Source organism: Tursiops truncatus, chromosome 1 (genome assembly GCF_011762595.2).
Source record: "Tursiops truncatus isolate mTurTru1 chromosome 1, mTurTru1.mat.Y, whole genome shotgun sequence".
NCBI lineage: Eukaryota > Metazoa > Chordata > Mammalia > Artiodactyla > Delphinidae > Tursiops > Tursiops truncatus.
The window spans coordinates 131716468-131742328 of NC_047034.1; the positions used below are offsets into that span (position 1 = coordinate 131716468).

The window sequence follows — 25861 nt, forward strand, 5'->3', positions numbered from 1 at the left end:
GGCAGTTTGAAAGAAAACTAGCTCGAGGGAAGGCTAAAGAGAAGGCAATTCTGTCTCAGTGAAGGGAGGAATTCTCTGGAGGAAAAAAGATAGACTGGAAGGGAAGGAGGAGAAAAAATGGCTTTCAATTATCCATGTTATCTTTCCCTACCAATCATTACAGATGATGAATAGGTGCAATAAAAGCCAATATTCAATTTTTCCAATTTACATGGAAAGAAGGCCATAATATATTGTTACGGCGAAGAAACAGCAGGTTACCCAACAGTGTATATAATATGATCTCATTTTTGCAATATATTTGTATGCATCGAAGCAGTCTGGATGGATTCAGACAGAAATGTTAACAGTAGGACTACAAGTGATTTTTATTATTTTTCCCATCTGTATTTTCCACAATTAACATGTATCACGACTGTAATAAGAAAAAGTCATTATTTTTAAACTTCCTTATGAATCATTTAGATTCAACCCGTATCTGCTGACTACGCACTATGTGTTGGACACGAGAGCACAAAATGACAGTGGGTTTTCTGGTAAACAGTCCACTCTTCCTGGCTGTTTTACAGAATTTTAGACTCTCAAGTGGAGAAAGGACCATGAAGAGTTTATCTAATGATTACATTTTAAAAATTGTGGTGAAATACACACAACATAAAATTTACCATCTTAACCATTTTTAAGTGGACAGTTTAGTGATATTCAGGACATTCACACTGTTGTGCAACCATCACCACCATACACCTTCAGAGCTTTTTTCATCTTATAAGACTAACACTCTGTCCCACCAAACAATAACTCTCTCTTCTGCCCTCTCTCCAGCTCTCGGCAACCACCATTCTACTTTTTGTCTCTATGAATTTGACTACACTAGGTACCTCACATAAGTGGAATCGTATAGTATTCGTCCTTTTGGGACTGGACTATTTCACTTTCCATAACGTCTTCAAAGTTCATCTATGCTGTAACATACTGCAGAATTCCCTTTCTTTTCAATTTTGAATAATATGTATGATACCACATTAAAATGGTATATACACAATAAAATGTATATACCATATTTTGTTTATCCATTTATCTGTCAATGGATATTTGGATTGCTTTTACCTTTTGGCTATTGTGAATAATGCTGCGAAGAACATGGGTGTACAAGTATCTCTTGGAGACCCGGCTTTCAATTCTTTGGGGTATATACTCATGATTAGATTTTAGTGCAATCTCAGATTTAAAACCAGGGAATACGTCAGTGGTATTCCTGAGAGTTGAGCATCAGTCTCTGTTTGAGTATCTGCAGGGAAAGGTGCTCACCAGCCCATGAGGCAGTACAGCACAGTGGTTTGAGAGCATAGGCCTTGGAGTCAGACAAAACTGGGGAGGCATTCTTGCTCTGCCTCTCATCATGTGTGGCCTTGGGAAAATCAACGATCTCTTCAGATCTCAGGTTTCAAATCTATGAAGTGGAGATAATTATATATATCCTATTGGGTAGCTGTCAAGATTCGTTGGATAATGTACCTAAGGTACTCAGTACATAGAAAATGCTCAATAAATAGAGGCTATGTATAATCAAAGAACTTTTTTTTTTTTTTTTAAAGAAAGGTCTTATGATAAACTGAAAGCTGCCTACTTCAAATGTCTATTCATTAGCTGGAATTCTATCTGCTGGAAAAAACAGGGACCGTATCTAATCTGTCTTCTACAGGTTGATGTTTCAAGAGGTTTCTTTGGGGAAAAGGGAGACCATTTTATTTTGTATTTGTTTATGGATTTCTGTGCGGGATACCTCTCCTGCATTTATAAAGTTTACCTATCTGCTTGGGTGACACTTCAATTTTTACTTCTTTAAAGGCAGAAAAGAAAAGATTGTTTTTCCAGAAAACTTTTCCCATAATTCAACTAATACAAAGTTCATGCCTTATTAACAAAAATATTTATATAGAAAAATGCAAGCTTGCCTAGGAAATTACTAATCTGCAGGCCATGTTCAAATTATGTCTTAAAAAATTCCTATAAAAATTCTTCTTCTGATGTCCTCTCAAAAAGATTACCTAAAAATATTATTTTTATGATCTATATCTATATATGCCTACCACTTTAAATGGTTCCAGAAAGTAGTTCCTTTAAAAAAAAAGAGTTAATATATATACCTAAATATTAAAATACTTAGAGCACACTTTTATCTCAGGATATTTTTTTGGGGAAAAAGAGTAACTCCATTAGCGTGGTTTCTCATAAGACAATTGGGGATGGCTTTCTTCAAGCCAAAAGTGGCAGGTGTCACTGTGATAAAAAACATTTAAGCTGTTGTCTCTATGATGCCAAATATTTAACAGAAACCCAAAAAATTCAGTTCCAGATGCCAATACTGGGTCTACATGACATCATTCATACAGATGCGTAGAAAATCTGGATTTTTAAGAATTGAATTTTTGTGGTCAACATCATGAAGACTCAGTTTCTGGGTTAAATAAGGCATTTGTGAAACAAAGCCATGTTGGAATGCAGGGTACAGTTTCAGTTCAGTGAATCACAGCTTATATAAAAATACTATATAAAATACAAAACAGGACATTTCCAAACTGCATTTTTGAGGTTCTTAATGAAGTAACCTGAGCCCACTGGTGCTTTGAGAAAAGCAATCATCCAATGTAAAGCTACTGTCCCCAGTTCTCCCCTTCTCATTGACCTTGATCATGTGAGCCAGAAGTACAGGAAGAAATGTTCTTCTACTGTAATGCCTTTGAGGTAATTATTCAACTTCAAATTCACCAGTTAAATATTTGAAGGTATGGGAAAATAAGCAATAAACTTGAACAATTTTATGGGGAGTACTGAATAGGCGAAGTTAATCCCAGATGCCATGTACCTGCCAGTTTCAGAAGAAACAGCAGAAGTGGGAAATTCAAGAGTTAACCTTCTCCCTCCCCTCCCTCCTTCCCCTCTCCCTCTCCTCCCAGCTGCCTCCTCTGAGGCTGTACTTTCCGTGACCCTGCTTCAGTGTAAGGAAGGCTTCAGATGCAATGCTGTTTAACCCACGCTGTCGACACAGCAATAAACTAAAACCCTTCACAGAGAAAGCAAGCGGACCCAGGAAAGCAAATCTATCTCGTTCATAAGCACCTGCTCATAGTGTTACACACAAAGATGAATAGTTATAAATTAGGCATCTGGAGATTACATACCGAGGCGCATGCACAAAATATCTAGGAGAATTTTTCAAACACTGTGTTGAGAACCTCAAAGAGAAAATTCTTTATGTCAATTCTGATAATATACAGTCACATTCTGATTAGGAGATCAGAGAGTAGATTCTTCCAAAACTTGCATCTAATTCTATTCCACAACTCTCTAAGTATCTTTATATATGCTACCTTTGAATTCCAAAAGTCTTTCACTGTTTCTCAATTAACAGCAGCTATTGCAAAACTTTTAAAAGAGATTCTTTCTCCTTGGCCTATACTAACACAAAACACAACTATCTATTGAAAAACAAACTCTAGATGTCCTGGCATACTCTTTTTCAATCACCTACCTCAAAATATGACATTATATTCACATAATCCCCTCCCACCCCACTGGGGCCAGCGAAGCCAGTAACAAACACCTCCTATTTCAGTACCAACACCAGCAACTTAACAGCGCTCAGGAACCCTTTCTTTTCCTTTCTCTTAGAAAGTCTGCCAGGTTCCTGGGGACCCTATAATGAGTACATAAGAGGGACTGGCCCCCCATTCCCTGCATGCACTCTGATGTCGCCGGCAGCCAGAGTATACTTTCCAGGTTCAATAGGGGCCTACTTCTGTCTGCTTGCACGTAGAGAGGCACAGATTCCTAAAAGAGGGAGCACACGCTATCCAGCCTGGGAAAATTTTCTTCCCATAGCAAAAGCAGTTCTGGCACAGAAGCCCTCCTCTCCTACCCCCTCAATACAAGAAGCAAAAATTGCAGGCACTGTTTTCCATGATTTCTAAGAACACATGGAAATGTGGCTGAAGGGCCAGGATGGGTAGGGGTCGGGAGGAAAGGGGACTGAACAGGGGCTGGGAAATGCAGCCTGTTGTGCCGAAAGACGAGTTACAATGCACCTGATGAATAAAACAAGCTGCACCACATACAGAAAAGATGAGAGCGGCCCACCTGTGTCTGTTGAGGGATATTTACAAAGCTTGGATCCCGTGGTCCAACACTGACGAATCGGTTTGCGGGGGAGGTGCTGGGTGTCGAGTAGGCTGTGAAGGGAAGGGACACATGCGTTCAGGAAGCAGCACGAGATTGCACACAGAAACAACACCAAAACACACAGTCTCCGAGCCTACGCGGCTGATTAACAAGGAAATGTGCAAACACTGTAGCTAGCAGAAGGATCTGGCTAGCAAGGGCATTTTAGACAGTCAAAAAGGGAAGGAGTGTTGGCTTCCAAAGACTGTTGGAATAAAACGATGTCAAACTGGTGCTCAGATGAGCTCTTTTCTCCTTCCATCATACAAATTAGAACATGCAGGACATTTGTAAAGTATACTTTCTGAGTTAAACATGAGCTCTGGGGTCAGAAAGAGATATCCTAGTCTTTAAAAGCACAGGAGAAAGAAATTAGGTAGAAAGGGGAGGAAAGTAGTTCATTTTACAACCTTACTTTTCACACTATTACCCTCCTAAAGATCATGAAATGTTCCTGTGCCTCCATCTCTAAATATGGAAGAGGAGTCTTTATAGAAGGGACTGGGTTCTCCAGAAAAGTGGTGGAAAACCATTTAGAGCACGCTGTCTTTACAGGCTCAGTGGGGCGTCTAGAATTTTATGATGCACAAAATGCTCTTAGAGTACTAACATTTGTAGTCTTCCCACCCTAGAACCCTTCTGTTCAGGTACAAACCATCAAGATCCCGTGTAAACCTGGAACCTCAGGTACCACACTTCAGCCAACTATCCTTTTCACAGTACATGAACGTTTTGGTGTTGGTTTTTATACTCATATTTAAGAGCTTCACTATAGTTTAGAGAGAAAAAATTCTGTGGTTCTGGTGTTTCATTGGTTCATATATCCAAATGAACATTTTGTTTTCTGGTGTCCTTCAATTCACTTCTTTACCACAAACTCCAAGGATTTATTCACATTCTTTCTTTACTAAAATTTTTAGATAGACTATTACTTAATTTCAAATTTCTTAACAATACTTGTAAAAGGCATAAGTTTTCTGGACTAACACGAGACATGCACCATCTAAAAGATGAAAAGGATTTGCATTTCTTAAAAAACACAGATAATTGAGGGAATAATACCAAATTCATTTGCCAGATCTTTTTCCCCTTGTTGACATCATCTGCTTCTCTTCCTTTGATTTTCTGTTTCACAGAAAACTGCTCACACTTCTTGTTTCCCTTGTTAAGCACATCTAGACATAAAATTTCCACCAATCTGGGCCAAGTCCTATTGGTCATTAGAGCTAAGTCACCCGCGCAGAGCTGTGATGGTCATGTGGGTATGGTTGTGTTAAATCAGCATGGAACAGAGGAGGAACATAAGGTTCCCCTGATGTCTATTCTTAAGAAACTTTTTGTTGTTGTAGTATTTGTTTTAGAAGAATTCATCCAATAACAGCTTTATATAAAGTGATCTAAACGTATGGTACACTGTACTGTCTAGCAACGCGAATCTACTGATTTCTTCCCCAGCCTATCCTATGTCAAGATTAACCTGAACAGATTTGAGAAATACCTCTGCATTTAGCCGTTCTGTATGTGCCTCTCACTCACTGGTATGGGGGAAATTTGCTTTTTTAAAAAGCTCAGTAAAATACTCTTTATTAATTGTTTCATTCAGCCTATTGCTCTACTTTGATATGCTTTCAGAAGTCTGAACAGAAAGTTATGTATTGAAAATGATGTACTATAATTAGCTGGCAGTGAATTTACCTGCTTCTAGGGCACAAAGAGGATGTGGGAGAGATAAGGAGGAAGCTAGTAGATAAAATAACCTGTTAGCCGTTAGGAGGAAAAAAAGTGTTTTTTCACATGTGAATAGGTAGGTAGGTTGAGAAGGAACAAAAAGGCATAAAGAGTAAGCTGAGGTTCTAAGACTAAATGACTGATGACAGATGCTGAACCGCGAGGCCTTGGTTTGATGGTCCTAGCGGAGCAGTGTGTGCATGTCAGCCCTGGTCACTGCAGACACACAGCAGGATTTCCTATGATGTTTTTACCATACTGGTGACGTCAGAAACATGCATGCTGATTGATCCTAGGATACATGGTACTTTTTTTTCTTTTTCTTTTTGGTGTGTGACTATAGTTCTTCGTTGACCATACATAGCACTAAATCTGGAAAAGTGTGTATTACATCCCATTCTCTATCTTGCCTTTTTTTTTTTTTTTTTTTTTTTTTTGCGGTACACGGGCCTCTCACTGTTGTGGCCTCTCCCGGTGCGGAGCACAGGCTCCGGACGCGCAGGCTCAGCGGCCATGGCTCACGGGCACAGCCGCTCCGCGGCATGTGGGATGCCCCCGGACCGGGACACAAACCCGCGTCGCCTGCATCGGCAGGTGGACTCTCAACCACTGTGCCACCAGGGAAGCCCTGCCATTTTGAAAGTAGGGTTAGCATCCAAATAATTGAGCCGCTCAAAATTACCATGAGGCTAACAATTGGCTATTGTCCCTTCTTCAATCATGAGACAAAACATCCCAGAAGGCCTTTAATGCTCTCACAAGCTATTAAAACTTCTCCAAACTTTATTTTGGTTTTTAAAAAAGAAAGCAATGCTGAGAGAGGTGGTAATGTGTTTGCCTTTTTAAGAAAAGGATATTACAACTACAAAAATCTGAGAGTCTCTGAGTTCCATCGAATGGAACAAAAAGTGCCCAGGGAAATTTATTCTATAGAAAGTTGATTCTGGGAAAAATCAAGGACACAGGAAAAACAAGGGAAGGAAGAAAGTCTGACTCATCTTCCATTATTGTAGCTAAAATAGGCAGTGTTCACCTATAACAGGATGTAGTTCCAGAGATGATATGACATAAGTTGAATTTGATTTTCCTAAAGAAACAGTGGAATGAGGGAGTTATCCTGTTAAACAAAAGCCTCAGTTGAAACTTTTTATTAAAACAACCACATATACCATGGTGAATCAATTACACATGCCCAGTTAAGAGCTTTCAACATGAATATAAAATCAAGTAAAGGGGAGATGTGGTAATGAATTATATACAACTGTGTTTACTATGCTATTATATCACATTCATTATCTTTCTTAATTATAATTTTTGCCTATTTACAGCAGCAATAATCAAATGCTGCTGGAGGAGCTTCAGGACATCATGAAATCCGGAAAATAATTTTCTAGGAAGATTATTGTAGGCATTTTTGAGAATTCTGGAGGGAAGATTCAGGGGCATTTTACGATTTTCTGATAAAGTCAACAGGGAAATCAATTTGCTTATATAACCTCATTGTAAAAGTCCTCATGGCAAACATGACTATTAGAAATCAAATTATGATTGCTTGCCTGTTTCTGAAAAAGAAAGTGTTTGCTTTTTTTTAGCAGCCATTTTACCTACATGAGCAGTATCACCATGGACCATTTTCTTAACATTTTGAAAAAACATTCCTATAAGAAGCTTCCACCAGCTCTTATTTGGGCTAATCTGATCGTACTTTTTCTCTTTCTAACATATTTCTTCAGATTACCCAAGACTCTTAGCCTTAGCCCCAGGGGTAAGTACCAAAATCCCAAATCAGAATTTGATCCCATATCCTTCTGTGTTGCCCACTTACCATATGCACTGCTAATTCTATAATCCTTCACTTAGGCAGTACAAGTTGGGCCTCAGGATGATCAACTGGAAAAACGGTTCATGAACAGTTCTTTATATGCAGTCGGGCCTCTGCGGATGCTGGAATCTATCTCTAGGGAGCTTGTGGGATGGGCAGGGAGAGTGGCAGAGATCACCCATTAGCCCTGCTCTTTACAACCCTGCAGGTGTTCCCTGGGAGAACTGCCTCTATGTCCTCAGAAATGGATGTAACTGACTGCCTGCAAGCCAAAGAGAATTCCAACTTTTGTTGTTCCCAGGTTGTCTGGTTTTTTGTTTGTTTGTTTGTCTTGTGTTGTTTTCCTGAATAAGAAGAAATAAGGGATGTGTCTGGATAGAGGAATCACGGCATTTCTAGATGAATCAGTTTTGAGTCTGTAACAGCCTTCACCCAACAATCATACCTGACCATGGTGCTAAGAAAGTGGTCAAATTGTTTTGAATAAAAGATGCTTGGAGTTTTCCTGTTTGGGGGAAAAAATATGACTGAAAAACAAGATATTAAAATATTAAAATATGTGTATCAATGTCAGTTGATGTTTCTTTAAGATAAAAATGGTATCAATAAAACTACTCAAATCTGACAAACTAGAAAATGTGAGCGCATCAGCTTGTTTTGAAAGTAGGCAGCCAGACTCAAGATCTAGTTCAAATTTAGCAACCCCTGAATTGCGTGTAATCACTGAAAAACAGGAGAGCGAGAAAATTTAGATAGATTTCTGTGTAGAGCTTGGGTGTGAAAGGAGAGCTGACCTTTGGACGAAGCCCCCTCCTGTGTCCACAGAGCGGCTACCAGGAGGTTGAGTGGCCAGGTGGCCTGGGGCTGAACGGCCTGAGGATAGTGATGGCCAGCTCCTCTGCTGGGGAGGAGGAGGGGGGATGACCTGGTGAGGCACCTTGGCAGGAAAGACAATGTAAGACAGCTAGTGAGCTTTGACATTCTTTGTGTGTGTGTGTTGTGTGTGTGTGTGTGTGTATGCGTTAGATATTTGTCTTTTTTTTCTTTTTTTAGTATATGTGCTGCCGAAGCGAGCACAGACATTTGTCTTTTAAAAAAAAATTTATTGAAATATAGTTGACTTACAATGTTGTGTTAGTTTCAAGTTTACAGCAATGTGATTCAGATATATATATATATATATATATATATATATATGTGCCTATTCTTTTAAAGATACATTTCCATTATAGGTTATTACAAGTTATTGAGTACAATTCCCTGTGCTCTGCAGTAGGTCCTTCTTAGTTCTGACATTCTGAATTTACTTCCAGACACAGGAAGCAACAAAGTTCCCCAAACCCTGGCACAAAGTTTGAAGAGAAGTTTGTGATCTGTTTCATCAGAGATTCCAACTACGTAAAAGGAGGAAATACCAATTCTTCATTCCCTTAAACTCTACCAAGTCTAACCGCTGTGGTGCATCAAGGAAAGATAGTTTAATATATTCATATCCTCTCCCTCTCTCTCTCTTACTCTTTGTCTGTCTCTGTCTCTCTCTCGTGTGAACACTTCCTCTGTGCCAGGCTCTATGCTAAGTTTTATGGGAGTTAAAAAGATAAGCCAGACACACGGCTATCCATGAAATGTTAGAGTCTAGTGGGGAGAGATGAGTACAGAAAGTGAAAATATGAGTGCCTAAAAGTAACATAAATAAAAATCTTTAGGGTGTTAAAGGACAGAAAAGTGACACCTGGCAGGGGAACAGGAAAAGCTTTGTAGAGGAGATGGAGATGGCTGTGATGACGGGCTGTAAAAGATGTGTTGGTTGACAAGTTCAGATGGATTGGGGATCACAGAGGAAGCTGCATGAGCGAAGAAACAGAGTTGGGTAATGGGGATGTCAATCGCCGAGGGAAAGGAGAAAAGATGGGACGTTGTGAATATCTCTGCCATAAGGTCAGGGAAGATAAAAATTTAAGGATCAGAGACTTGAATGTTTGAAAATGGAGGAGGAAAAGTCTATTGAATTTTTCCTTCAAGAGGAAGAAATAATTTATAAAATTATCAAAGATACCAGATTTCCATTCTAAACACCATTAAGACCGTTAGGCATCCTAACACTTTAAACCTTTCCCCTCCTATCTCAAAATCAGTATACACTTCACATGTTCCCTTGTGTTCAGAAACTCAGACATACGCACATGTGCAGATATCCCTTTAAAAATGCTAGTCAAAAATTCAATTTCATTCAGCTAGACTTACTGCCTGCCCAGGAATGTGCTGGTTACTGGACAGAAGCCATCCAAACAAGTTTAGGAATGCAGACTTGAACACACCACTGTGTCTTCAGACTGCAATTTTCTAAATGTTTATCAGTGACACCTGACGGTGCATGAGAACGCATTCAGTTGCAAACTGAAGCAGTGAGATGACTAAATACCTGATTGAAATAGTTTCTGCAATCTTAACTGCACTATCACATGTTACTAGTTTTTTAAAAAAGCCCTGTGAGAAAACTTTCATTTCTAGAAAAAAATGTGGAAGCTATTAGAAAATAGATTGGCTAATTTCTAAATGAAGTCCATTACAATTGAACTCATTTGGGAACTTGAACAGCACTATTTCTTGCCAGGTCACAGAAGAAATGCTGGAGGATATTGGAGTTTTTTTCCTTCGAAATAATCTATGAGTATCGACAAGTTTATAGGGCCTGGGTTAGCATTATTAATGTAATTATACAGCCAAGGAAACACAGCCTTTGTTGACACATGAATCCCCAGTATTCAGAGGTTTAGAAATTCCCACGTGAATGAATGGATATTGTAGTTTTCATCCAGATGTTTGGAATCTAGAAGATAACCACACTGAATTTCCATTACTTTGATCACATCTGTGCAGTCAGTTACCTCATTCTATTATCTCTGCAGATCTTTTGTCTCTACAAACAAGCTACCAACAACACAAAAAGACACAGTCCTCAGGGCATGAAATTAAAGCCTACTTATGGCTAGTAAATTATTACAGAATAACATACCCACAAGCCTTCTTCCTGAAAAGCTAATGAATTCGAACTTTAATATATTAGCATTACTTAACATGTACGGTAACAATTTGCATGAAATGTTTAATGTGCCAATAGTTCTCAAAAAATCATGAAAAGAATCAATTTAAGCAGATGGCTTTGCTCTGCTGGTCTCTCTACTTGTATTAGGGATCTTCATAGGGGGCAGGGGCTCAAGTGACATCATGATTTGGGGTAAAACGTACAGAAGGGAAGGTATAAGACAATTCATGTGTGCACACAGAGAAAAGGGGATCAGAGCCACTTGTAAACTGGAGGTGCTTTGACGTTATGTTACCAAAATCTGTGATAAAGAGGTACTCTACAATGAGTGTTTCCTGTAAACAACCTATTTACACTGCCTATAATATTCTTTTTCGTAATAACTTAAAGGATAGGAATACAGCCTTGTTTCAGTTCATTTAAATTTATTTCTAATAACTAATCCACATTCTATGTCATGTATTTTTACGTGTATGCCAGCGTGTTGTGCAACTGATAGAACATACTTATTGATCACAAGCAACCACATAGACGGGTAGGCACAGGTGAAAGTAATATTAAAGAGTCACAGGGAATAAACCCTGGATTCAGCTGGGGTTTACTAAAAAAAGAAACGTAGATCAATAGATTAGATCCCTCCCTCTTGAAAGGCTTCTGCAGCCTCTCCAAAGGCAGTGTAACTTTGGAAAACCACTTCTGGGACTATATCCTCAACAAATACTTAAAAGTACATATAAAGATTTATGCTCCAAGATGTTCATTACAGCATTACTTACAAGTGCAACAAACTGGAACCAACTGATGGAATATTGCAGCCATTAAAAATGTTTTAATATAATAATGACACATGTTTATAATATGAAATAAAATGAATAAAATTAGTTTACAAAACTGTACATATATGTATGTATATGTAGGCACACACACACATATCATGATCAATTATGTTGAAAATATGCACAGAAAGTGATTATCTCTAAAGACTGGGATTATGAGTGATTTTAAAACACCTTCCAGTAATTCTTAATCTTAAATAAAATAAAGACAAACAGAACCTGAAAGCCCCAAGTAATATTTTTATTTTTACAGCAGTGCAAGGTAGTTAATAGAAAATGAATTTTAGAATCAGAAAATCCTGGATTGAATCCATTCAGTCTCTTACTAGAAATGTGACCTTGGCAAGCCAGTTAACCTCTCTGAGTGTCTCTATATAAAAAGTTCAGCATAGTAAATATTATTTACTCTAATACTCCCAGCTCTTTAAGGCTTCACCCACTCTGTGAATGTCTAATAGGCGACCCTCTCCACAGGAGCAATCCAGAGAGCGATCCCTAAGGAGAGGCTTAGCCAACAAGGTGGGAAATCTCCAGAATCCCACTGTACTTTATATTAAAACAGTTGAAGAAAACTGCTAAACTCATCCAATCAGGGACTACTGATTCCAAAATCTGATTAAGGGCATTACACCCTGAGATACCTGCCTTCCACCAATTAAAAAAATAATACTCAAACCTCTCAAGGGTTAACGTTATATCAGACTCAAATATAATTTGTAAGGGGTGTAAGATGGCACAACTTTTCTGAAAAGCAATTTGGAAACGTGTATCAAGAGGAATATTCATACTGTTTGCACTAGTAATTCCAATTCTAGAAATCTGGCCTAATAAAATTATTCAAGTTGGGGACAAAAATATATGTTCGACAATATGCTGGAGCATATTCCATAGGTTGGAACAAAAGTTAATGGTCTATGGTAGGAGAATAAGTAAAAATATTTAAAATCACATTTCCTAGCTTTTTATTTTTTTATGAAGAAAAGGTGTAAAATACTCGTTAAGAAAATAACATACAAAATATTATATTCAGTAGGTCACAATCATATACACATAGACATGCACTGAAAAAATGGGGGAAAACCAGACCAAAATGTTAATAGTAGCTGGTTATAGGAGAATATGATTTTTAAAATCCTTTTCTGTATTTTTCAAGTTTCCTACACTGCCATTGTTATCTTCATGAAGAAAATCTTAAAACTCATCTGTCATTTCTGTCATCTGAAAAAGTAAAAAACTGAGGCAAAAATAAGACCTGCATGGGTTATGATAACCTAAATGAATGTAATCATCTATTGTCGGCTCTCTTTTGTAACTCACTCCTTCTTTACAAAGTTCATTTCTTCTCTCTTTTTTCCTGCTCTCATTCCTGTTTTTCATCCAATTCAAAGTACCCAAGAGTTTTTATTGGAATAATTTAGAAGTTCTTTGGGACTTCCCTGGCGGTCCACTGGTTGAGACTCCCCGCTTTCAGTGCAGGGGGCACAGGTGTGATCCCTGGTTGGGGAACTAAGATCCTACATGCCACGCAATGAGGCCAAAAAAGAAAAAAAAGTTCTTTATGGCGTGTCTTAGGATTTTCAGAGGAAAGGTGTATGATATTATATCTTGAAACACAGTAAGTGTCCCGGTAGAGTAGAAAGCACGGGGCTTTAGAGTCCAACAGACCCCGATTTGAATTCTGGTTCAGTCTCAGTTTTCTTTTTTTAAAAAGAGGGCTAACGAGTCCAATTCTGCGGATTAAAATAACAATCAACTGCAACTAAGGTAACGCATATGAAAATACCTATCGAAGTGCCTGATTTCCAATAATTATTTTTCTTTTTCCTTTTCAAATTTAGACATTAAAAACTTGGGTTGTACAAAAAGTAGAAGTACTCTGCAAAAAGTATTTATGAAAAATTATGACTTAAGATAGCATGTGTGCATCTGTATCCAATGGGTTCCTAAAGCAGAACTTGTGACCAAATAATAGCTACTGAGAGTGAAAATGCTAACTTTCGACTCAATTCCATGTTCTCTGTGAGGGATAAAGAATAGTATTCTTTACCAGAAAGAGCACATATTTTTGCTATCACACCCGAAGTTCAGGTTAGGGCAACTAAAAACTAGATGTATAAAATTTGCCAAGGATTTTATGGACCACCCCCCTTCCCTGCCTCCACTGTGTGAGTTTTGGTCACTACAGTTAGTGGTTGGGGTATAAAGAAGAATTTTAGTTCATTGGACAAATACTTTAAAAATTAAATAAAGCATTATATTTGACATAAAAGGGGATTTAAAACTCAATAATATCTTTCATTCTCGTTGGGCAAGGCACTAAAGAACTACCCCCCAATGAACCAGTTTCCATCCTTCAACACACAGTCAAGTGTGTATATACATCCTCCACTCTATGGCAGTAGGTATTCTATACATACTTTTTCTTAGTGCTCTCTTTTGCTTACTTAATATAACTCAAAGATTATTCCATGAATTCATACAGACCTATCCTTACTTTTTCTTTTAAAAGATTTATTATTTATTTACTTCTTATTTTACTTATTTTTGGCTGCGTTAGGTCTTAGTTGCGGCACGCAGGATCTTCGTTGAAGCACGCGGTATCTTTCGTTGTGGCGCGTGGGCTTCTCTCTAGCTGTGGCGTGCGGGTTTTCTCTCTCTAGTCGTGGTGCACAGGCTCCAGGTCGTGTGGGCTCTTTAGTTTGCGGAACATGGGCTCTCTAGTTGAGATGCGGGAGCTCAGTAGCTGTGGCGCAAGGGCTTAGTTGCCCCGCGGCATGTGGGATCTCAGTTCCCTGACCAGGGATCGAACCGCGTCCCCTGCATTGTAAGGCGGATTCTTTACCACTGGACCACCAGGGAAGTCCCCCTACCCTTACTTTTAGAGGGTTTCTAATGTATATCATATTGGTGGATATGACTGGTGTTACCAATCTTTTATTATAATCACTGTTGCAATGAACACTTGATGTATAACTTTGCTCACATGTCCAACACAATGCATGGCTTACATTTAAAATTTATACACACACACACACACACACACACACACACACATATATAAATATATATAAAACAAAATTGTCCTCTGAAGAGGTTGAACCAATTTACAGTCCTCTAACAGTATAGGAGTGTGCCTGTTTCCCACACACTTACCAAGATTGTGTCAAGATCCTTTTTGATCTTTGCTAATCTGATAGGTAAAAATACCATTCGAGTTTTAATTTGTATTGCTTTTATGCTACATGAATGAGACATTTTTCAAATGTTTTCCATTTCTCTATGTTTATATCATTTTGTTGTCTTTCTGTTGGATTATTGGTCTCTCTTACTGACTTTAAAAAACTATTCAGAGGGGGGACCTTGAAGATGGCTGAAGAGTAAGACGCAGAGATCACCTTCCTCCCCACGGATACACCAGAAATACATCTACACGTGGGACAACTCCTACAGAACACCTCCTGAAGGCTGGCAGAAGACCTCAGACCTCCCAAAAGCCTCAGAGACAGCAGATTAAAGCTCCACAATCAACTTGATGTACCTTGCATCTCTGGAATACCGGAATAGACAACGAGTCATCCCAAATTGAGGAGCCGTGTGGATGAAAGGCCCTTGGTGCTCCAGCCAGGAGTCAGGGCTCTGCCTCTGAGGTAGGAGAGCCAACTTCAGGACACTGGTCAACAAGAGACCTCCCAGCTCCACGTAATATCAAACGGCGAAAATCTCCCAGAGACCTCCATCTTAACATCAGCACCCAGCTTCACTCAACGACCAGCAAGCTACAGTGCTGGATAACCTATGCCAAACAACTAGCAAAACAGGAACACAACCCCACCCATTAGCAGAGAAGCTGCCTAACATCATAATAAGGCCACAGACACCCCAAAACACACCACCAGACGTGAACCTGCCCACTAGAGAGACAAGATCCAGCCTCATCCACCACAACACAGGCACTAGTCCCCTACACCAGGAAGCCTACACAACCCACTGAACCAACCTTAGCCACTGGAGACAGACATCAAAAACAGCGGAAACTACGACCTGCAGCCTGCAAAAAGGAGATCCCAAACACAGTAAGATAAGCAAAATGAGAAGACAGAAAAACACACAGCAGATAAAGGGGCAAGATAAAAATGCACCAGACCTAACAAATGAAGAGGAAATAGGCAGTCTACCTGAAAAAAAATTCAGAATAATGATAGTAAGCATGATCCAAAATCTTGGAAATAGAATGGACAAAATGCAAGAAATAGTTAACAAGGACCTAGAAGAAATAAAGATGAAACAAGCAACGATGAACAACACAATAAATGAAATTAAAAGTACTCTAGATGGGATCAATAGCAGAATAACTGAGGCAGAAGAACGGATAAGTGACCTGGAAGATAAAATAGTGGAAATAACTACTGCAGAGCAGAATAAAGAAAAAAGAATGAAAAGAACTGAGGACAGTCTCAGAGACCTCTGGGACAACATTAAATGCACCAACATTCGACTTATAGGGGTTCCAGAAGAAGAAGAGAAAAAGAAAGGGACTGAGAAAATATTTGAAGAGATTATGGTTGAAAACTTCCCTAATTTGGGAAAGGAGATAGTTAATCAAGTCCAGGAAGCACAGAGAGTCCCATACAGGATAAATCCAAGGAGAAATACGCCAAGACAAATATTAATCAAACTGTCAAAAATTAAATACAAAGAAAGCATATTAAAAGCAGCAAGGGAAAAACAACAAATAACACACAAGGGAATCCCCATAAGGTTAACAGCTGATCTCTCAGCAGAAACCCTACAAGCCAGAAGGGAGTGGCAGGACATACTGAAAGTGATGAAGGAGAAAAACCTGCAACCAAAACTACTCTACCCAGCAAGGATCTCATTCAGATTCAATGGAGAAATTAAAACCTTTACAGACAAGCAAAAGCTGAGAGAGTTCAGCACCATCAAACCAGCTTTACAACAAATGCTAAAGGAACTTCTCTAGACAAGAAACACAAGAGAAGGAAAAGACCTATAATAACGAACCCAAAACAATTTAGAAAATGGGAATAGAACATACATATCGATAATTACCTTAAATGTAAATGGACTAAATGCTCCCACCAAAAGACACAGATTGGCTGAATGGATACAAAAACAAGACCCTTACATATGCTGTCTACAAGAGACCCACTTCAGACCTAGAGACACATACAGACTGAAAGTAAGGGGATGGAAAAAGATATTCCATGCAAATGGAAACCAAAAGAAAGCTGGAGTAGCAATTCTCATATCAGACAAAATGGTCTTTAAAATAAGGACTATTAAAAGAGACAAAGAAGGACACTACATAATGATCAAGGGATCGATCCAAGAAGAAGATACAACAATTGTAAATATTTATGCACCCAACATAGGAGCACCTCAATACATAAGGCAAATACTAACAGCCATAAAAGGGGAAATCGACAGTAACACATTCATAGTAGGGGACTTTAACACCCCACTTTCACCCATGGACTGATCATCCAAAATGAAAATAAATAAGGAAACACAAGCTTTAAATGATACATTAAACACGATGGACTTAATTGATATTTATAGGACACTCCACCCAAAAACAACAGAATACACATTTTTCTCAAGTGCTCATGGACATTCTCCAGGATAGATCATATCTTGGGTCACAAATCAAGCTTTGGTAAATTTAAGAAAATTGAAATTGTATCAAGTATCTTTTCTGACCACAACGCCAAGAAACTAGATATCAATTACAGGAAAAGATCTGTAAAAAATACAAACACATGGAGGCTAAACAATACACTACTTAATAATGAAGTGATCACTGAAGAAATCAAAGAGGAAATAAAAAAATACCTAGAAACAAATGACAATGGAGACACAACGACCCAAAACCTATGGGATGCAGCAAAAGCAGTTCTAAGGGGGAAGTTTATAGCAATACAAGCCCACCTTAAGAAGCAGGAAACATCTCGAATAAACAACCTAACCTTGCACCTCAAGCAATAAGAGAAAGAAGAACAAAAAAACCCCAAAGCTAGCAGAAGGAAAGAAATCATAAAAATCAGATCAGAAATAAATGAAAAAGAAATGAAGGAAACAATAACAAAGATCAATAAAACTAAAAGCTGGTTCTTTGAGAAGATAAACAAAATAGATAAACCACTAGCCAGACTCATCAAGAAAAAAAGGGAGAAGACTCAAATCAATAGAATTAGAAATGAAAAAGAAGAAGGAACAACTGACAGTGCAGATATAAAAAAGATCATGAGACATTACTACAAGCAACTCTATGCCAATAAAATGGACAATCTGGAAGAAATGGACAAATTCTTAGAAATGCACAACCTGCCATGACTGAATCAGGAAGAAATAGAAAATATGAACAGACCAATCACAAGTACTGAAATTGAAACTGGGATTAAAAATCTTCCAACAAACAAAAGCCCAGGACCACATGGCTTCACAGGCGAATTCTATCAAACATTTAGAGAAGAGCTAACACCTATCCTTCTCAAACTCTTCCAAAATATAGCAGAGGAAAGAACACTCCCAAATTTCTTCTACGAGGCCACCATCACCTTGATACCAAAACCAAACAAGGATGTCACAAAGAAAGAAAACTACAGGCCAATATCACTGATGAACATAGATGGAAAAATCCTCAACAAAATACTAGCACACAGAATCCAACAGCACATTAAAAGGATCATACACCATGATCAAGTGGGGTTTATTCCAGGAATGCAAGGATTCTTCAATATACGCAAATCTATCAATGTGATAAACCATATTAACAAATTGAAGGAAAAAAACCATATGATCATCTCAATAGATGCAGAGAAAGCTTTTGACAATGTTCAACACCCATTTATGATAAAAACCCTGCAGAAAGTAGGCATAGAGGGAACTTTCCTCAACATAATAAAGGTCATATATGACAAGCCCACAGCCAACATCATCCTCAATGGTGAAAAACTGAAAGCATTTCCACTAAGATCAGGAACAAGACAAGGTTGCCCACTCTCACCACTCTTATTCAACATAGTTTTGGAAGTTTTAGCCACAGCAATCAGAGAAGAAAAGGAAATAAAAGGAATCCAAATCGGAAGAGAAGAAGTAAAGCTGTCATTGTTTGCAGATGACATGATACTATACTTAGAGAATCCTAAAGATGCTACCAGAAAACTACTAGAGCTAATCAATGAATTTGATAAAGTAGCAGGATACAAAATTAATGCACAGAAATCTCTGGCATTCCTATACACTAATGATGAAAAATCTGAAAGTGAAATCAAGAAAACACTCCCATTTACCACTGCAACAAAAAGAATAAAATATCTAGGAATAAACCTACCTAAGGAGACAAAAGACCTGTATGCAGAAAATTATAAGACACTGATGAAAGAAATTAAAGATGATACAAATAGATGGAGAGATATACCATGTTCTTGGATTGGAAGAATCAACATTGTGAAAATGACTCTACTACCCAAAGCAATCTATAGATTCAATGCAATCCCTACCAAACTACCACTGGCATTTTTCACAGAACTAGAACAAAAAATTTCACAATTTGTATGGAAACACAAAAGACCCCGAATAGCCAAAGCAATCTTGAGAACGAAAAACGGAGTTGGAGGAATCAGGCTCCCTGACTTCAGACTATACTACAAAGCTACCTTAATCAAGACAGTATGGTACTGGCACAAAAACAAAAGATAGATCAATGGAACAGGATAGAAAGCCCAGAGATAAACCCACGCACATATGGACACCTTATCTTTGATAAAGGAGGCAGGAATGTACAGTGGAGAAAGGACAGCCGCTTCAATAAGTGGTGCTGGGAAAACTGGACAGGTACATGTAAAACTATGAGATTAGATCACTCCCTAACACCATACACAAAAATAAGCTCAAAATGGATTAAAGACCTAAATGTAAGGCCAGAAACTATCAAACTCTTAGAGGAAAACATAGGCAGAACACTCTATGACATAAATCACAGCAAGATCCTTTCTGACCCACCTCCTGGAGTAATGGAAATAAAAACAAAAATAAACAAATGGGACCTAATGAAACTTCAAAGCTTTTGCACAGTAAAGGAAACCATAAACAAGACCAAAAGACAACCCTCAGAATGGGAGAAAATATTTGCAAATGAAGCAACTGACAAAGGATTAATCTCCAAAATTTACAAGCAGGTCATGCAGCTCAATAACAAAAAAACAAACAACCCAATCCAAAAATGGGCAGAAGACCTAAATAGACATTTCTCCAAAGAAGATATACAGACTGCCAACAAACACGTGAAAGAATGCTCAACATCATTAATCATTAGAGAAATGCAAATCAAAACTACAATGAGATATCATCTCACACCAGTCAGAATGGCCATCATCAAAAAATCTAGAAACAATAAATGCTGGAGAGGCTGTGGAGAAAAGGGAACACTCTTGCACTGCTGGTGGGAATGTGAATTGGTACAGCCACTATGGAGAACAGTATGGAGGTTCCTTAAAAAACTACAAATAGAACTACCATATGACCCAGCAATCCCACTACTGGGCATATACCCTGAGAAAACCAAAATTCAAAAAGAGTCATGTACCAAAATGTTCATTGCAGCTCTATTTACAATAGCCCGGAGATGGAAACAACCTAAGTGTCCATCATCGGATGAATGGATAAAGAAGATGTGGCACATATATACAATGGAATATTACTCAGCCATAAAAAGAAACGAAATTGAGCTATTTGTAGTGAGGTGGATAGACCTAGAGTCTGTCACACAGAGTGAAGTAAGTCAGAAAGAAAAAGACAAATACCGTATGCTAACACATATATATGGAATTTAAGAAAAAAAAATGTCATGAAGAACCTAGAGGTAAGACAGGAATAAAGACGCAGACCTACTGGAGAACGGACTTGAGGTTATGGGGAGGGGGAAGGGTGAGCTGTGATAGGGCGAGAGAGAGTCATGGACATATACACACTAACAAACGTAAGGTAGATAGCTAGTGGGAAGCAGCCACATGGCACAGGGATATTGGCTCGGTGCTTTGAGACAACCTGGAGGGGTGGGATAGGGAGAGTGGGAGGGAGGGAGACGCAAGAGGGAAGACATATGGGAACACATGTATATGTATAACTGATTCACTTTGTTATAAAGCAGAAACTAACACACCATTGTAAAGCAATTATACCCCAATAAAGATGTTAAAAAGAAAAACATACAAAACTATTTATAGTGCCTGGAGGGGTGGGATAGGGAGGGTGGGAGGGAGGGAGACGCAAGAGGGAAGAGATATGGGAACATATGTGTATGTATAACTGATTCACTTTGTTATAAAGCAGAAACTAACACACCATTGTAAAACAATTATACCACAGTAAAGATGTTAAAAAAAAAACTATTTATATATTACATAATGTAGCCCTCTGCCACAGGTGTTGCAAATATTTTTCCCACTTTATCATTGTCTTTTGACTTTGTCTATAGTGTTTTTTTTCCAGTGTATACATTGTTAATACTTTTAGAGTAGAACTTATCAGTTTTGTTTTCATGGATTCTGTTTTTTTTGTATTATTTGAAAGGCCTTTCTCACTCCAATATTTCACAAAAAGTTTCTCCTATTTTTTTCTTGGTATTTTAAGGCTTAATATTTCTATGTTATATTTTTTGCACCACCTGGAATTTATTTTGGTGTAAGGAATTTTATTTTTTCTGGACAGCTACTCAGTCATCCCAATATACTTTACTGAATAATCCCTTTCCCTCTTCCAATAAGAAATGTCACTATTATCATATACTAAAGTACTGTAGTTATGTAGGTCTCTTTCTAATTCAGATGAATATAAAAAATTAAAATATAATGGGGATAGTAGCAGTACTGACAGAAGAATAAATATCAATGTGGAAATAGAGAGATCAAAGTAAAATAAGTTCCCTGGCACTAAGTGACATCAGACAATAACTGAAGAGTAGATAAGAAAGAGTAGATAAGAAAGAGGAGGGAGTTCTTTAGAATTGTTCTGTATCCTGTCTGGTGTTGGCTGGAAGAATCTATGATGTTATAAAACTCATAGAACTGTACATTAAAGAGTGAATTTCACTGAATGTAAATTTTTTAAAAAAATTTAAAGACTAAAGGAATAGTGCAGGCATCAGTAATGAAAAACTGTTTTGTGAAAGGAAGCCGCTAACTTTTTTTTTTTTTTTTTTTTTTTTTTTTGCGGTACGCGGGCCTTTCACTGCTGTGGCCTCTCCCGTTTCGGAGCACAGGCTCCGGACGCGCAGGCTCAGCGGCCATGGCTCACGGGCCCAGCCGCTCCGCGGCATGGGGGATCTTCCCGGACCGGGGCACGAACCCATGTCCCCTACATCGGCAGGCGGACTCTCAACCACTGCGCCACTAGGGAAGCCCCCCCTTTTTTTTTTTTTTATTCTTTCTTGTCCTTATCCACTGGCTCTTGTCTGAAAGAGGAAATACAGTCCTTAGTCATTTAAAAATTGTGTAAATATGACATATCATTCACTGATTTGCTCTAAATTCAATTACTGATTAAAATTGTGTGTTTTACACAGAAAAACGTGTTGGTGAAAAAGAGAGCTGTCATTATGTGGGTGAAAACTCAGAAAGTAATTCTCCTAAGCATTCAGCAACAGTTCAAGCTCTGGAGAGCAGTGGGGAATAAAGAAAATCTGCCTTTAGCTATAGGTCCTGTTTGTCTACCTTTTTTGCTATTTTTGTCTTATCTCCCTCCAGATCTTCTACTCTCTTCCTTTCCCTGCTAACAAAAGTTACTCTCAGCAACAGAAACCAATCCACACTAAAGTATAAATGACCACTAATATCTTCCTCTGTACTACTCCCACAGGTTCTTCACTGCAAACATGGAAACTTTGGGCTCCGGATGCTCTGGCCAAGTGCATGAACTACAGGTTCAAAGTGGCTGGGTGTGAGTCATGATGCTGCTACCCTTGGCTAAGCGACCCTGAGAAAGTTACCTATATCTTCGTGCCTTGTCTTTCTCAGTTAGGGTATTTACTTTTTAAAGTATGTACTTCATAGCACTAATGTGAGGATTAAAACAAGATAATACATAAAAAACATTTTTTAAAGTGCTTGACACATTAATAAAAGCTCAATGGTTTGTTGTGTTATTAATTTCAGACGAGAGCAGACAGTTGTGCCTGCTCGGTAACCGAAAATCAAGTCCCATTGCTTTGTAATTTGGCTACAGTAGGAGCTAGTACCAAGCTACCATGGGATTACATAATCTTGGGAAAGTAACCTCCACTCTGGAATCTCAGTTTCCTTGTCTATAAAATCCTGACCTCACAGGAGTCTTAGGAAGACGGAACGAGATAACATACATGTGTAAAGAGCTTTGCTAACCAAAAAGCACTGAACATATGTTAATTATTACACTAGGAAATTTCAATCCCCGTCAGATTATTATCTTTCTGGTTAACAGGTTCAAACTCATTCATATAATGAATATATACAAGATTCATCAGAGATATAAAAATAAAAAAGGGAACTTGTTATTACATGCTTCTAATTTAACAGAATTCTAGTTTTAAAAAATCACAAGTTCATGGCTAAGAAGGCATGGAGAAAATTGTTTATAAGTCTTTTATGCATTTTTAAATTGAGTTTTTGTGTTCATAATTAATTTAAAAAAGGAAAATATGCATGTTTTATCTTCCATCATAATTCAAAAGTGTTTCTTTCTTTTCATTATAATTCTAAGCTATGATGCCAATCTTCAGTTTCTTTTCTGGAAAAACCCATTTTTATAGTATGTTCTTGGTGCCAACCTATTATAAAAAAATTGAATCTTACAATGCAATTAAGAAAATGAATAGTGGATTTTGAATTATCATACCACAAACAGACCCAAACGTAATGAGAGATTTCTCCTATTCTGGAGCTGTTGTCCTCAGGACTCTCAGGAATATCCACTTGTTTTATTACATGTTTGCAAAGGAGTCCCTCCGCAATTAATGAGATGGTACATGTGGAAAAACTGAGTACACTGCAAACAACTGCAGTAGGTAGGATGTTATTATAATTGGTCTCACCAGTAAGATACCTAATAGGCATCTCCAAATATAACTTAGTCAAACCAAACTTCTGATCCCCACCCCTTGCCCAGAACTGCTCTTCCTGCAATTTTTCCCGTCTCAGTTTATGGCAACTCCATCCTTCCAACTGCTCAGGTCAAAAACCTAGGAGTCACTGCTGTTTCTCTAGTGTTTTTTTTTTTTTTTCTTCTCAACCCACATCTAATGTGTCAGTAAATCCTATCAGCTTTACCTTTCAAATATTTCTCACCACCTCTACTGCCCGGATGCTGGTACAGGTCATTAGCAACTCTTGCTTGCATTACTGCAATGGTGTGCCACCTCCCCTCCCCGTGTTAGTTTTCTCCATTGTACTTACTGGTCCCTAAATTACTAGCATACTTATTCTTTAATTATTGTTTGTCCCCTCCCTCTAGCTAAGCTCCACAAGGGAAGGCGATTGTCTGCTTTGTTCACTTTTGGATCCCTGGCACCTAGAATAGTGGCTGGCATGCAGAAGACACTCATCATATGTATTGATTTTTTTAAAAAGCCTCTTAACTGGTCTTCCTGCTTTAATTCTTGCCCCCTGAAACCTATTTTCAACAAAGCCTTCAAAGAGTTTCTATTAAAACCTAGGTAGGGGGCTTTCCTGGTGGCGCAGTGGTTGAGAGTCCGCCTGCCAATGCAGGGGACGCAGGTTCGTGCCCCGGTCTGGGAAGATCCCCCATGCCGCGGAGTGGCTGGGCCCGTGAGCCATGGCCGCTGAGCCTGCGCGTCCGGAGCCTGTGCTCCGCAACGGGAGAGGCCACAACAGTGAGAGGCCCACGTTCCGCAAAAAAAAAATAAAACAAACAAACAAAAAACCTAGGCAGTATCACTCCTCTGCTCCCCATCTCACTCAGAGAAAATGCCAAAGCCCTAACCATGGCCTATAAGAACCTCCTTCCTCCACGCCCTCTCGCCCCCCCCATCTCCCAGTCACATCCACATTCATCCACATTACCCCTCAGACCTGGCCTCCCCCTACCTTCACTCATTCACTCACTCTGCTCTCACCACACTGGCCTCCGGGTTGTTCCTTAAACATGCGGGCTGGACTGTCTGATCCTCCTGCTTGCAAAGCGCTTCCCTCTACAGTCTCATGGCTCACCCTCTCACCTCTGTCAGACCTTTGTTCAAATCTCCCCCTCTCAGACAGGCCTTCTCCAACCATCCTATCTAAGTTGTATCCCAACCCCACTAATCCCAACCCCTCTGTGCTTCATTTTCCTACGTAGCACTTATGTATCACCACCTTACATCACTCCTACCTATTATACTTATTATTTTATTTATCGCCTTTCTTCCTTCTGTAAAATGAAAGCTCCGCAAGATCAGGGATTTTTATTTCTTTCATTTCCTGCAGAATCCTAGCATCTAGAACACTGCTGGCACGTAGTGGATGGTCAATAACTATTTATTGAATGAATGAAGGATGTGATAATCTCTCGCTGGGTATCTAAACCCAGTTAATCAGCGGGAATGGAACCCATCCATTGTGAATTACTCTTAACCAGTTATCCTTTCTATTTGTCATGGTATCCTAAAGAGATCAGGCATAGTATATCAATCTTTCTCCAAACGAATCAACAGTATGAATGTCCTCCTTGAGAGACAGCAGAACTCTTATTTCCACCCTCGCTACTCTGTTTTTTAAGGCACTGGTAAAGATTTTTCCCATTAAAATCTATTTATTTTATAGGCAAACATGTCCCTCCCCAAATCTGCCTTACCCTGTTTTCTTGGCCACAGCTGCAAAGTTGCATATTGGTGCCAGAGGCAACTGATTAGTTTAAAAGTATATATTCTGCTTTAGGCTGGTATCCATTTGTATTTCATTATAAGAGCATATTAAAAATGATGTCTTGGACTTTTAACTGTCTATAGCACAGCACATCTGTCACCCCCGTTCATCCTGACAATCTACCTATGAGAGTGTGTAGAACAAAGTATTATTCCAACAGACACAGGAGTCCAGGCCCAGAAAAGCTGGTAATATAGGTGATCCTGGGTATGATTTCCTACTTTTACTTTTTAAATCTTTTTTTATTGCAAGTCATCTTAAACCCCTCAATAGGAAAGGCTGTCCTAGATTATAC

The 25861-nt window shown here is 38.7% G+C and overlaps 1 protein-coding gene across 7 annotated transcripts in view; it reads right to left on the bottom strand.

The window, feature by feature from the left end:
- Nucleotides 1-25861, bottom strand: part of NFIA (nuclear factor I A) — a 401445-nt gene that overhangs the window by 33128 nt on the left and 342456 nt on the right. For 5 of the 7 annotated variants that reach the window (XM_073789111.1, XM_073789092.1, XM_073789110.1 and 2 more), the window contains one exon: nt 4138-4229. The exons of the other annotated variants lie outside the window; for them this stretch is intronic. In XM_073789111.1, the coding sequence (XP_073645212.1) occupies nt 4138-4229 (92 nt within the window). The remainder of the gene's footprint in view (nt 1-4137; nt 4230-25861) is intronic. 7 annotated transcript variants of the gene reach the window in all.